This window comes from Scatophagus argus, chromosome 15 (assembly GCF_020382885.2).
Source record: "Scatophagus argus isolate fScaArg1 chromosome 15, fScaArg1.pri, whole genome shotgun sequence".
NCBI classification, from domain to species: Eukaryota; Metazoa; Chordata; class Actinopteri; family Scatophagidae; genus Scatophagus; species Scatophagus argus.
The window spans coordinates 5,020,567-5,033,313 of record NC_058507.1 but is presented as its reverse complement, the minus strand read 5'-3'; the positions used below and the strand labels follow the sequence as shown (position 1 = coordinate 5,033,313).

General features: G+C 42.7%; 1 protein-coding gene across 9 annotated transcripts in view; it reads right to left on the bottom strand.

The window, feature by feature from the left end:
- The window catches only part of si:ch73-242m19.1, a 24,738-nt gene extending 11,991 nt beyond the window's left edge, over positions 1–12,747 (bottom strand). For 2 of the 9 annotated variants that reach the window (XM_046412740.1, XM_046412744.1), the window contains exons 1-25: positions 12,488–12,746; positions 9,892–9,964; positions 9,615–9,725; positions 9,423–9,536; positions 8,566–8,760; positions 8,360–8,453; positions 7,795–7,946; positions 7,546–7,698; positions 7,231–7,332; positions 6,853–7,017; positions 6,674–6,756; positions 6,177–6,312; positions 5,892–6,098; positions 4,589–4,906; positions 4,166–4,366; positions 3,631–3,752; positions 3,322–3,550; positions 3,028–3,230; positions 2,387–2,539; positions 2,123–2,216; positions 1,901–2,035; positions 801–937; positions 576–687; positions 427–476; positions 140–307 (exon numbers count right to left, since the gene is read on the bottom strand). In XM_046412740.1, coding sequence (XP_046268696.1) covers positions 140–307; positions 427–476; positions 576–687; positions 801–937; positions 1,901–2,035; positions 2,123–2,216; positions 2,387–2,539; positions 3,028–3,230; positions 3,322–3,550; positions 3,631–3,752; positions 4,166–4,366; positions 4,589–4,906; positions 5,892–6,098; positions 6,177–6,312; positions 6,674–6,756; positions 6,853–7,017; positions 7,231–7,332; positions 7,546–7,698; positions 7,795–7,946; positions 8,360–8,453; positions 8,566–8,760; positions 9,423–9,536; positions 9,615–9,725; positions 9,892–9,964; positions 12,488–12,627 — 3,647 coding nt within the window. In that variant the 5' untranslated portion in view covers positions 12,628–12,746. Of the gene's footprint in view, positions 1–139; positions 308–426; positions 477–575; positions 688–800; positions 938–1,900; positions 2,036–2,122; positions 2,217–2,386; positions 2,540–3,027; positions 3,231–3,321; positions 3,551–3,630; positions 3,753–4,165; positions 4,367–4,588; positions 4,907–5,891; positions 6,099–6,176; positions 6,313–6,673; positions 6,757–6,852; positions 7,018–7,230; positions 7,333–7,545; positions 7,699–7,794; positions 7,947–8,359; positions 8,454–8,565; positions 8,761–9,422; positions 9,537–9,614; positions 9,726–9,891; positions 9,965–10,290; positions 10,678–10,768; positions 11,041–12,487 lie in introns of those variants that run through there. The other 7 variants (XM_046412743.1, XM_046412741.1, XM_046412746.1 and 4 more) reach the window with 6 other exon arrangements.

The following is a 12,747-nucleotide window of genomic DNA, read 5'->3' as shown; positions in this document are numbered from 1 at the left end:
TTGAAAACATTTGAACTTGGCAGCGATCTGATAGAAATGTTGTCTATTTAAACAGATTGGTGGTATGGACTGCTCTGGTCTTTGTACAAGTGCTGCTCTTGTCATCAGTGCCTACGTGTGATGTGCATGCTGGTTGTACCTGGGCTCGGGGCAAAGGTCCAGCCCTGAATCCAGAATGACTCCGGGCTCACCGACCATGAAGTGGGACTGACGGATGGAGGGGATGTCATCCAAAATGAAGGTTAGGCTGTAGTAATATGCAACTATCTGTGCTCTCACACAATACTGAGATATCTGTGTGCTGAATCTAGTTTTTTATTTAAAAAAAACAAAAACAGGAAGAAACAGTATTTAGTATTTTGAGAAAATCAGTGGTTGCATATTGTCTTGCAACACAAGGTACGCAGATGTTTTTCACGGACATACTTCCTGAGAAAGTCAATGATGAGGCTCCTTTTGATCGTCGCAGCTTCCTCCTGTGGTGTGAGAGAAATTAATTTTACTTCATGGGCAGCCAATCACATTTATCGTCTTGCTCAGCTGCCGAGAATCACCTACCACTGTGTGCCACTCACCGGGGTTTTTATACGACCCCCCACGGCCTGTTTCTTCTTCACAAATGAATTCAGCATCTCGTCACGCAGACCCACTTTTTCCAGCTGGATGGACACAAAGGTTTCCATCAGCCTGGAGGTAAAAATCCCCCCCCATCCACACAAGATTCTGTTTATTAAAGAGCCAGAACAAAAGTGTTGTTAATCATGGCTGGTGTAATTTGTTCTTCGAGTGGGGAGAATTACCTCTCCTTGGCGGTGATGGGAGCTCTTGCTGAGCCTTTGGAGGGTGAAGAGTCTGATTTTTCTTGCAGTTTGTTGATGTCGACTTCATGTTTGCAGTCAGATTTAACATCTTTATTAGAATGAAGGGCTGCTTCATTCTGAGAATAAATTGGAAAACAAACTGAAATTAACAGCAACCTCTGAACAAAACCAGCCATTAATGTGAAGGCACTCAGTTACAAGTATTTAAAGGCCTAATAAATACATAAATATTATAAGCAATTATTGTACTGTTAATGAATCAATGTTAGAGCAACATTTTACTATAGGCTCTAATTTATCTACATAATAAAAGTTTGGTATTTTATACAACCTCAGGGTCAGGACCCTCCACAGGGTCACGAGATGCATATGATGGGTCGAGAGATGATTGAAGTTATATTTTGGATTCTTCTGATATATTAATATCTAATTGTGTGTGTGTGTGTTTCTCCTCAAATTATTACTCAAATCAGACGCTGGTGGGGCTCAATGCGCCCTCTAGTAGGCTGTGGTTTTTGATTATGTACAAAGCTGCTTATTTTATATCTAATTCTGCTTAATTATTCACATAAAAAAAATATATAATCAAATTAAAAGGCATAATTTCAATTCCCAGTTACATCAGAATGTCAGCATGCTAACATGTTTTGCCACTAACTTGGCTAATGTTTCCCTGCAGAGACACAAAATGGAGTGAAACGACCTCAGACCACCGTGACCGTCACAACACCGCAACAAACGAAAGGAACAGACTGCAAGCACCACGACTGGATCTCATTATTTATTTATATTGATCTCATAATTTGTCTCTTTTTATTGTATTCCTCTGATTATTTTTTTAACAATCAGAAGTGGACCTGATATGACGAAAGGCCCCATGATTTAAATGAACCTGTGAGAAGTTCAGAGGAGAAACGTCTCTTTGGTGAAACTGCTAACAGACCTTTTTTTCTTTTTTTTTTTGGAAGTAATCAGGAGCCAGAAAATCTTAACTTAAAACTTAACGAGTAGGTACAGCTGTCAGTGGAGTAAAAAGTTTGATATTTTCACAATACTTTCCATCACTGAACAGCACCCACCTCGGCTGAAGACGTCCCACTCTCCGCCCGGCGACAAAGACAAGCCAGGTTCACAGCACTTATCAAAGCGTTCTTCTGTGTTACCTGACAGGCCAGAGTCACCTGGAGGTTCTCAGTACTCTGCTTGTTCATCAGCTGTGAAGAGATGGGGGAAAAAGGGATTTACTGTTTCATGTCTTCATTTCCTTCTTCGGAAAGCAAACCCGTTTAATTTGAACGCACACGAATGACTGCCTCCTCTGAGCTGAAGCTGAACCTTCCGATCTGGTTCCCGTCCAGTTCCTGGATGCTCAGAGGCAGGTGGCAGGGGCTGAACCTGCAAGCAGACAGTGGACTTTAATTCCCTTTCAGACATACTTCAGCACTCAGCATCTCAGGTTCTGTGACTTCCCGATCAGCCTCAGGGAACTGCAAACCAACTTTAATCTCTGGCTGACCAGAAAGCGTCCATAAAGTCCAGTGGCAGGTTGTAGCGGGGTTAAGTACCTGTCCACACAGCTGTCATCTTCCAGTATCGCTGTGATAAAAACGGGCCCCTGCTCGACTTTGTCCTTCTGTTCAGCGACCTCAAACTCCACCGGCCTCAGGTAAAGGTGGAAGTCATCGAAGCCGAGCTCCGAGGCCACGTTTCTGTACAGCCTGTGGACAATTATTCAGTGTCAGTCTTTCACTGTCATTTACATCAACATGCCGCTCGCTTTATTGTTCTGTAAAGGAAGTTTCTGTGGTTAAGAATCTTTAACAATAAATTTACAGCAGCTCTCTGACTGGCCAGCTATTGACCTCTGACCTCCCACAAAACTCACACTAATTCTTGGGTTTTTGGACACAATGGAGATGCTGTATGGCCTCAATATCTTTGGCTGAGGTTGTAGAAGCTACACGGAGGGAAATAAGAGAAACTCCTTTTGTTTAAGAGCTCATGTTAACTGCTGTGCTTGGGCTGACTCTAATTTAGCATTCTTTAAATTACTGTAAGTTGTGCACAAAATGGAAGCTGAGTGTGTAAAAGAGGAGAGAAATGTTGGTTATGTTAGGAATTAATAAAATCACATTAAAAAGCCATTTGAAAACAGGTTTAAAAACAAATGTGCAAATCATTTTGCAGGTGTGAGCGTTATCTTAACTGTGCCAGATGTGCCGTCTCTGAGGCCGAGTCCAGCAGACGATGGCGGATGGTGACGAGCTCCAGCAGCTTGGAGAAAGTCTCCACGGCATACAACTGCCTCTCTCTGCCCTGCATCAAGTCCTTCTCCTCTGCAGACCTTATCAGCGTCAACCCCACCTTTTGGACCAACATCGGGTCCTCAAAAAACACATCTGAGAACAACTGACACCAGACAAAAAAAAAGGGTCGGCTTATTTGCTTCATTTATTAATATAAACTGATTTCAGCAGATTCTGGCGGCAGATTAACCTACATCCTTTTGTATCTGAGCGCTGTAGGAGGCTCCGGGCGAAGCCAGGGTGCTCCATCTGTCCAGGGCCTGCTGCAGGAGCATCTGTCGCAGGACGAGCCTGTCCCCGACGCTCGTGGCTCGGTGCAGCTGGCAGAGCTCCGTGTGAGCCCGAACCAAACCGTCATAGACACCAGCAGCCAGGCAGAGGGACGGATGAACCTCCAGGAGGAAAATGTCCATCAGTGCAGGGCTGCAAACACGACACAAGGAGGTAAATACACATTTGGACGACGCCAAATCCAGAGCAGTTAGACTTCTGTGTGTACTCGCCTGCTGCCACCAAGTGAGACCAGATGTTTGGGAATGTAGTTTGGTGGAAGGCCATAATCGTGAACAGAACCTTTGCGGTCGTCTCTCCAGATGCGTTGGAGGTACCGCCGCTGTTTTTCAATCTGATGAGACAAACAACACAATCTGTCACAAGCTGCAAGCTGTAGATTACAGTAAAAAGAAACACACGAGAAAAGACAGAGCTGTTAATTAGCATCCTGGCTGCTCTTACACAACAAGACTGGTCTAAACAAGGCCATCGCAGCTCCCCAGAGCCCCAAGGGAAATCTTTCGATCGCTTGTTTGGTTTGACTAACAGTTAAAAAACCAAACATATTTCATGATATATGACGAAGACATGTAGCAAAGCTGTCTTCGTCAAAAAGTTCATCTTATCTTAGCTGCATTTTGGAGAAAATATTTTTGCTAAAAAAAAAAAAAAAAAAAAAAAAAGCAACAAAGCAATTCATTGATTATCAAAATATCTGCAGATCAATTTTCTTTCAATCATCTAATCAATCAGCTGACTTTTCACCTGACTGTCCAAAATGTCTCTGATCAGCTGCTGGTGGCTTCGCAGGCAGCCTGTCTCAGCTCTGTAGGTCTGAACAAAGTAGTCCAGGTTCAGGTCCAGATGTGGCCTGCTGTGCATGACATCAGTAATAACTCGAGCCAGAGTGAACTTCTCCTCAGTCCCTGCTGCATGCTGGTACGCCTCAAAGTAACAGTTTAAGAGCTGGAGACAAGGAGGAAGAGACAGTGAAAGGCCTGATATGGCTTTGGAAAATGAAAAATTAAATAGGCTCAATATTCCAGCAGTATATGCAGCAATATGCATTTAGTAAAAATATTTTAATCACATAAATTTAGTCCTGTGGAATTTAATTGGGTTTAATAAAAGTGCTTTGCAGGCCAGAACTTATTGGAGCATCCACAGTCTTCAGTTCTTTCACTGTACCTGAACTTTGCTCTCCAAATACTCTGTCTCACATGTCCACAAGTCAAGAAGCACTGCAACACGGTCAACATCTGTCCCGGCCCAGGAGTGGACATCCGCTCTCTCTCCGTTTCCCATTTTCCTGATCCTGTTACTGTGAATGAAACGTGAGCCGACCAGAAGAAGCTCGTTCTCCAGATCCTCCAGGTCCTTCAGAGCCGCGTCGTACACGACGTAAAAGCCTCTCTGGTCCTGAGTGTGGACCAACTGGCCCTCCGCGCTGTAGAAATCATGAAGGTTCTCCACCTCTGCAAACTCCATGAACTCTGAGCAACGGACCTGGAATAGAAAGACGTCATGTACCGGATTCATACAAACAAAGACTGTACAGGCTAATGGACGCCTCCGTGTGTGAACCAGATTTCTGTAACACACAGTCAGTATTGTATCTACCTGCTCAGACACAGAGTGATTACACCATTACACCAAACAAGAACATGAAAAAGGTGTCGTTGAGTTCAGTTTTCTCAGGAGAAAACATTAACTTTGATTGTTGAGTGGGTTCAAAATGTGTTATCCACAAAAACATCCTGTGCAGGGCTCGCATCCTAATCAACCCACACTGCTGACAAAAACACTGAAGACGGAAAACATCATCGAAATTAATGCTCATACACCTTCACTGAGGTTCCATCATCCTTTAAATTAATCATGTTATTTCCATCATAGAAGAGTTTTGATGTTACACATTTGGATATAAGTGAAATATGTGTCAGGTAAAAGCAGTGGCAGATGGGAAACGAGCCAAAGGTTATTTAGAAAGAATAAAAAAATCCACATCTGGATCCACGGTTACTGTGAGTGACGACCAGTTTCTACATTAAAATCTTCTATCTAATTGTATTTAAAAAATAAATAATCACATTTCTGTCTAATTCTGACTCATGGTACATTTTGTGCAACTTGGGCCTGAAAAACAGATTACCTGTTTCAGTAAAGGTTATGTTATATTAAATAATAAATATACCCATTTCCTAAAGACTAAATTTGATTTGCATCATGAAGTTCAGCAGTTTTATTGGTCTAAAATCGGCTTACAAGCTCAGCAGATTAACTCGCTGAGATCAGTCTGGTTTCTGTCTCTTTTGTTTGTTATTTAGCAGAATATTTCAAGGAGATTTGGTCAGAAGAATTAAATTTTGGTGTGGTGATCCATGCTGAATTTATTTATTGTAATTTATTCTTATTATTATGACAGCAGACAGACACACCAGTCCAACATGTTTCCTCTGGTGTTTGCCGGATAACTTGGACCCGTTCTCACCTTACAGTCAACAGGAGTGTCGTAGCTGAACTGAAGCGAGCCGAGACCGCCGGCCTCGCCTGCTCGTCCTCCTCTGGCTGCATTCATCCATCCTGTTTCCTCCGCTGTGCTGCACAGATCTCCTTCCTCCACCTGTAGACCCGCCAGGTCAAAGGTCAGCGTCCTCTCCACCGAGCGCAGGTAGTTCAGCAGCCCGAGAGAGACGCGCTGTGGTCAGAAACAGTTGAGACAAATGTTCCTAACCAGATTCCTCCCAGCACCATCTAATACTGCCGTTCGCCTCACCTGGAGCTCTCTGAGTTTCAGGTGACGCAGGTAAATCAGAGACAGGTAAGCACCTCTGCTTATAATGGGATCTGAAGTTCTTTCCTCTAAATTATCATCCAGAGCCAGGAGCTGCATGCTGTCATCTAAAGAGTATCTGTGTGTGTGTTTTAAGGAAGTAAAGGCACAGAACATTACAGTTTTATAACGTAGTCCTGTGTTCTGTACATCCAAGCTGAATGAAAAGTGACTGATGATCATCATTTAATCAAGTGGTCAACAAAGAAGAAATCCGGAAGCCAACTAAGACAAAAAAAGTTGCTCATTTATCTGTCCATTTGCACAAACCCTTATATGTAAATCTATAAAATATCAGAAAATAATGACAAATGTTTCCCAAGGTCCAAGGTCACATTTGCAGTTGCATGTTTTACCTGGACAACCTCGGAAGATTTAATAAACATTGAAAAATGCTGAAAACTGACCCACGGATCCCTTCAAAATCAAGACCTACAAACCTTTCACTCGTCGCACTTGAGGTGTGACTCTTCACCCTCCTTTTGTCGGGGACTCCAGATCTGGTTGACTGAATATGTGTTTCCTAACAAGACAAACATCACATTCAGTATAACGTGAGAGGAAAAGCTGAGGGGCGTTTCATCCCACCTCACTGAGCAGAAAACAGGCTGCTACATGCCTGAGTGAGCGAGGCGGCGCTGTAAATACTCGTCCAGATCTCCGAGATCCTCTGTCGTTTTGTCTGCCCGCCGTGTGACACCGAGGAGGTCGGTGCAGAGTGTACGTCACCAACATGAGCGGCATGTTCCTTTATAGCCGCAGCCACACTGAGAAGATCAGGGACCTGATGAGACGCGCAGAAAAGACAACAACTGACACACAAACTTAAAAAAATGTTAAAGCAAATGAGCTGGGGTTCACTACATGTGAGAAATAACTCAATGTAGCACTTCCTGGTCAACTTAACAAATGTAGACTTAATTGGTGAATTATCATATAGATGCTAATTAAATGTATTTATATTGAGACACTGATCCAGAGCAGACATCTCTGTTACCTGAAGAAACCTGCTGTGCATCTTCAGCAGCTCATCAACACATTTCCTTTCCTTCAGCTTTGCGATGAGCTTCTGCTGCCACGGATCCCTTCTGGGCTTCACCTACAGGACAGAATACAAACCAACTTTAGTCTTTAAATGAATGAAGACACACACAAAGTATTTATAGCCTGAAACACAAGAAAGACTGACTGAGGAAGTACAGAAAAAAATCTGACCGGTAAACTCTGTTACCGCCTGACAAACCCAAAACCATCTGGATGCCCACGAAAACTTACAAGAGAATATTTCACTATTCCGTTTATTTACTCCAACCTGAATGAAGGGGATCCAGTTGGCCTCCTTCCTCAGAGCCGTGGCCGCGCTCCTCCTCCCCCACTGGCTGTGTTTGACCTCCGTGCCATCGTACTGAGGAAACGTCCTCATCTTCTCTTGCTGTCTGAAAGTCGTTCTGAACTCCCTCCACACCTGGCGGCACAGATTCAGACAGTCATACTGCCCACTCATAGTGCACAGTGTCGTAAATACTTCACGGCTTATGTTCAACAGTTGCGTCAGTTGTACCATGCTGAATAGCTCCATCTCGTCTGCGGCGGTCCTGAGTTTTCGAGTGTCGTAGGACAGGTGGAAGTGAGCGATCAGAGCCTGCAGCTCAGGTAGAAACTCCTCCAGGTGAACGCTGTGCAGGGGAACATCAGCAGCCAGTCCTGAATAACCTGCAGTTCAGCGTATGCAGTGAGTACATGTTAAAGCTGTACACTGCATGTACTCAATGTGAGCTTTTATCCTGCTTTTTTTCCCCCATTTTCAACATTTAGATTAGGAGTGGACACGATAATCCGGACACAAGGTTAGCTGTTCTGACACTCGGCTGTCACAAAATAGCAGATGTTTAATTCAAATCCATTATTTTGTCAGTAAATCATTTCCCCTAGCATCACCATCATCTTGCACACAAGCATTTATGAAAGTATATTAGATGCATTCAGAAGGCAGACACTCTTCCTCTTGTTTCATGTTAATGAATCCTCTAACATCATTTCATTTTTAAACACATGACTTTGTTTCGCAATCTCCTTTCACAGTCTCCAAATGTGAAGTTCAAGAATACTGCTCGTTTGACTCTCACCGTCAGCATGTCGAGTCTTTTGTGAAGTTTCCTCGCAGGCCTTTGGTTGTGGCTCTTTTTCTTTCATTTCACAAGCTGGTACGTAGTGCAGCACCTGTTGAAGAAAGATCGATTCATACGAAAAGAAGACGAAATCAGCTTTGTGAAATAAAACACCAGAAGCCTTGTACAAGAGAAACAGGTGCATTAAAATGTATATTTTCTACCCTGAGGAAGCTGTGAATGGTCTGAACAGAGTGCAGGTGGCAGACCAGCCACCGCAGGTAGATGACCACATCATCCTGACACAGCAGGTTCGCTGGATCTCCCCGGCCCGTCAGGATCTTCTCTCTGCTCGGCGACAGTCTGCGAGCTCTCTGGATGGCGTCCTCGTACTCGCTCGTCAAATACGACACCTGATCCTGAAGGAGAACAAGTGTGATCTGGTGAACATGAATCAGTCGTGTGTTTTTGCATGCACACCTGCAATAAAGCTACAAAAGCAACAAACATAAAAGAAGAATCTCCCTTTACTTTGATTGTGAAGAATTAACTGTATTTTCCTCCAGCAGTAAGATTATTACAGCCCGTCTTTGATATTGATTGAGCCAAAAAAGGTCATCACAACTGCTTTTTTCATATTTATCTGTACATGACATTTCTGTACGGCCACTTCGTATCATCTCTGTGCAGAGCAAACATAATCTAAATAGAATCATGCATTTCATCTAACAAATAAAGTTGACAAGAAATGTCTGAAAGTATTTTGACAATCAAATAATCATAATTTTTGGAAAAAAATTCTCTAACTGCAGCTTCTCACTTTTAAGTATTTGCTGCTTTGGACTGTTTGTCCAAGAGGAAAACTTGTTTGAATCCTGCACTTTGGGCTTTAAGAAAGTGTTCTATTTTTATTTTTCTATTTTAACAACTTTTTTTTTTTTTATAATAGCATGTTCTTTTTTCCTATGTTCTGCCTGTTGCGCTCCTCATAAAAAATGTTAGCAGTGACTGTAAATCAGAAGCCATCAGAAGAAAACCTCCGGTCCTGTCGAGTCTTGATGTGTGGGACTCCGGTTGTCACCTTGTAATGAGGATAAAGTCTCTCAATGACGCTGGAGTGGCGGCAGAATCTCCTCCATCTCAGCATGAGCAGGTATTTGATGTGAGCCAAGTGATACGATCTGTCGGTATAAAACTGCAGACAAACACACAGAACGGAAATCAGTTTGTTGGTATGTGAGGTCTGGTTGGTTTTCTGGGCTGCTGTTCCTACCTGGTGCAGCAGTGGAGGCAGACTGTTGGCAGTGTACTCTAAACTCAAGCAGCTATCCAGCTCCCTCTGCATGACGTCAGCCTGAGACCCAACCGGCAACACTTCAGCCACCTGCAACCAGGAAGAGGGCGGAGCCAAGGGAAAAGGTCAGCTCAAGTTCAGGTTGATCTTTAAAGTCACATTACATTTTATCTTAACCTTTCAATTACCTAGAAATTGGCAAATAAGTTTTCTGCAGCCTTCAGACTTTTGAAAACGTTGAGATTTTAAGTCTCACCTGAAGCTCTCTCCTCAGTACATGTTCCCTCTCCACACGGAAGAAGGAAATATCCTTTGGAGGTGGAACAGAACTGAAACACAACTGGGAATTAATAATAAAAAAAGAAGCTCTTGGCCAAACAGTATTTAAAGCGTGACTGTGTGACTTTTCAAAGAAGCCATAATGAAATCTTCAAACAAATTAAACCCTGAGGCCCTCCGTCTGGTACGACAGGTAGCTTATGGTAGCTAATGTTAGCAGCCGATGATATGGGATGCTACTGGTTCGGTTTACCTAATGCTATTGTTCTTTTATCTTTTAGCATCACCATTATCGTGGCCAAAGTTGACTTTACTCATAAATTGTCCCCTTCTAAGAAGGTTTAATGAAGACTTCAGAGGCCACAGTAATACTTACAGCGCAACCTCCAAACTTGCTGGTGTTTATCAGGGACGCAACGTATTGACGTCTTGGTTTAGTGTGTTAGCATGTGGCTACAGCTGAGGCTAACGGGAATGTCACTATTTTTGCAAATATAAAACAAAGTATCAGACAAATTTAAATTTTAACTTGATGAAAGCGCAAGAAAAAAATATTTAAAAAATATTAAAAGAGCAGTTCATCCTAAAATCAAATTTTTCCCCCTCTACTACAGGTAAGAGAAAAACATGTAATTTGATTTTGTGGGGAAATCATTCTTCTAAAGCACATGTGTCAAACTCAAGGCCCGCGGGCCACATCCGGCCCGGCGTACAATTATATCCGGCTCGCGAACTCATTTCATATATATCTATTATTATTGTGACCAATGGCCGCCAATATGAAGCGCTGATAACACACAAACTACAGATCCCATAATGCAGCGCAACTGCCGCCTTGCCTTACTATTGGCTACCTGGGAACATTCCCGCGTCAATCAAGTCGAGCTCTGTTGCCGTATACAACCGAGGCTGTTGATTTTGTTAGCCTAGCTTGCTCTTTTATGATTACTTTCAGCACAACAACAACGTCTCTACCTGCGCAATCAGCGCACTGCTCCCTCCTGTCGGAAAGCGGCCACGACACGCCCATCTGTGCCGCCCCGGGCTCGAAAGGGTGATGTCACGGAGTGGGGAAACCGCAGTGCATTGTGGGCATTTCGGGCAACTGAAAAGTGTGTTTACGCCGGCTGTTTGCGTGATACTGCTCTTGTGTTCTGTTGTTTTGTTTCAACAAGTTAAAACACGGTGCCAACGTGCTGTGTCGTTAACTGCCACGATCGTTCACATGATCGCTTCGGTAAAACAAACGATCGGGTGAGTTTTTCTCTCATTTCCTACGTGCACGCAAAGCCGAGGACGTCGGATCTGTGAGCTAACAAGGAGACGCCGAATGGCCTGGAGAGCAGCCGTGAGACGACCAAACATCACTGTCAACACAATCACCCGACACATGTTGGTGTGTTCACGGCGTTTTTACACTGGTGTTGGTGGTGTTTTTCTGAAAATAAAATGAATAGCTGCTAATCTTCCTCTGCTTATTTCTGTTTATCCTTAACATGTCATTGATATGTCAGGCACAGGAAAAGCTCCTCACCTGCTACTTGCTCATATGGTGACAAACACCAGGCCTGCACTTTACAAAGAAAGTTAATAAAACTCTGCCTGATGGTGATAATAAATATTGTAGTTCACTAGCAATATATGAAACTATATTCCAACTGTTTTAATTGAGCCATAAGAAGTCCTCTGTGAGATCATGTGCTATTTACTCAAGCAATAATGTCTTTTCAGTTTATTACAAACATTCTTGTGAGAAAAGCCCTTTTTTTTCAAGGTTTTTTTGCAGCATGTTCGTATTTCTAACTTGTTTTGACAGGAGATTTTATAATATATACATACATATACATGTATATAGATATATATTTATTAATTTATTTTATTTATTTTGGAATGATATTCCTGTCTGTTGGCCCCCTGTGCAACTGAGTTTGACACCCCTGTTCTAATGGATCACTAAAATTATTTCAACTCGTCCTCTTGCAAATACATGTAGCAGCTTTCAAGGCAACCCATCAAGCAGTGGTCCAGATATAGAGTTACAAATATACAGAGCATATACATGCAGAGTTACAAATGTCAGCCTCAGGCAGGGGATTACCAACATTATACGGATTGCTTAAATGTAATGCATACATTTCTGTACAAAATTTCAAGACAATCCAATGAAATGATGTTAAGTTTTCAACATGAACCAAAGTGGTGGACCAACCAATAAACATTGATGACACACACTAATGCCACATAACACCAATAACAACTGGTGTCTAAACAATTGTGTAAACCAGTAAAAAAAATTCCACATATTATAATAATTATTGATTAATTTAAAGTTGTCGTCTTTGGCAATCTTACAATTGACATTAAAGCCCCTCCAGATATGTTTTAAGACCTAAAAATCTTCCTTTCTCTGCAGCCTTCTGGCACACGGGAGAACAAACAACCAACTGAAGAAACAACAAGCAAAGGAAGGAGGACTCACATCCAACTACCTGGCAATATAAAACAAGCACTGAGTTATTTGCAACTTTACGCAGGACATGAGAAGATCATAACAGTCACCCAAGCTTCCACACCTGTAACATCTGGATGGCCCTTTTTTTTGGGGAAAACCATTCTCCTCGATTTCCGTCCTGAGCGCCGAGAGTTGCTGGGACAGCTCAGCCTCCATCTGCTCCACTTTAAGCGAGGAGGAAACTCTGTACACATCACACATGGCAGAGCTTCTGTTTGTTCGGCTTCAACACATTTAAAGTCTAGGAAATCCAAACATTTCAAACATTAAAGAAATAGCACGTGTTACTAAATCTCCGCCTCCATATGCTGACTTGTTGTG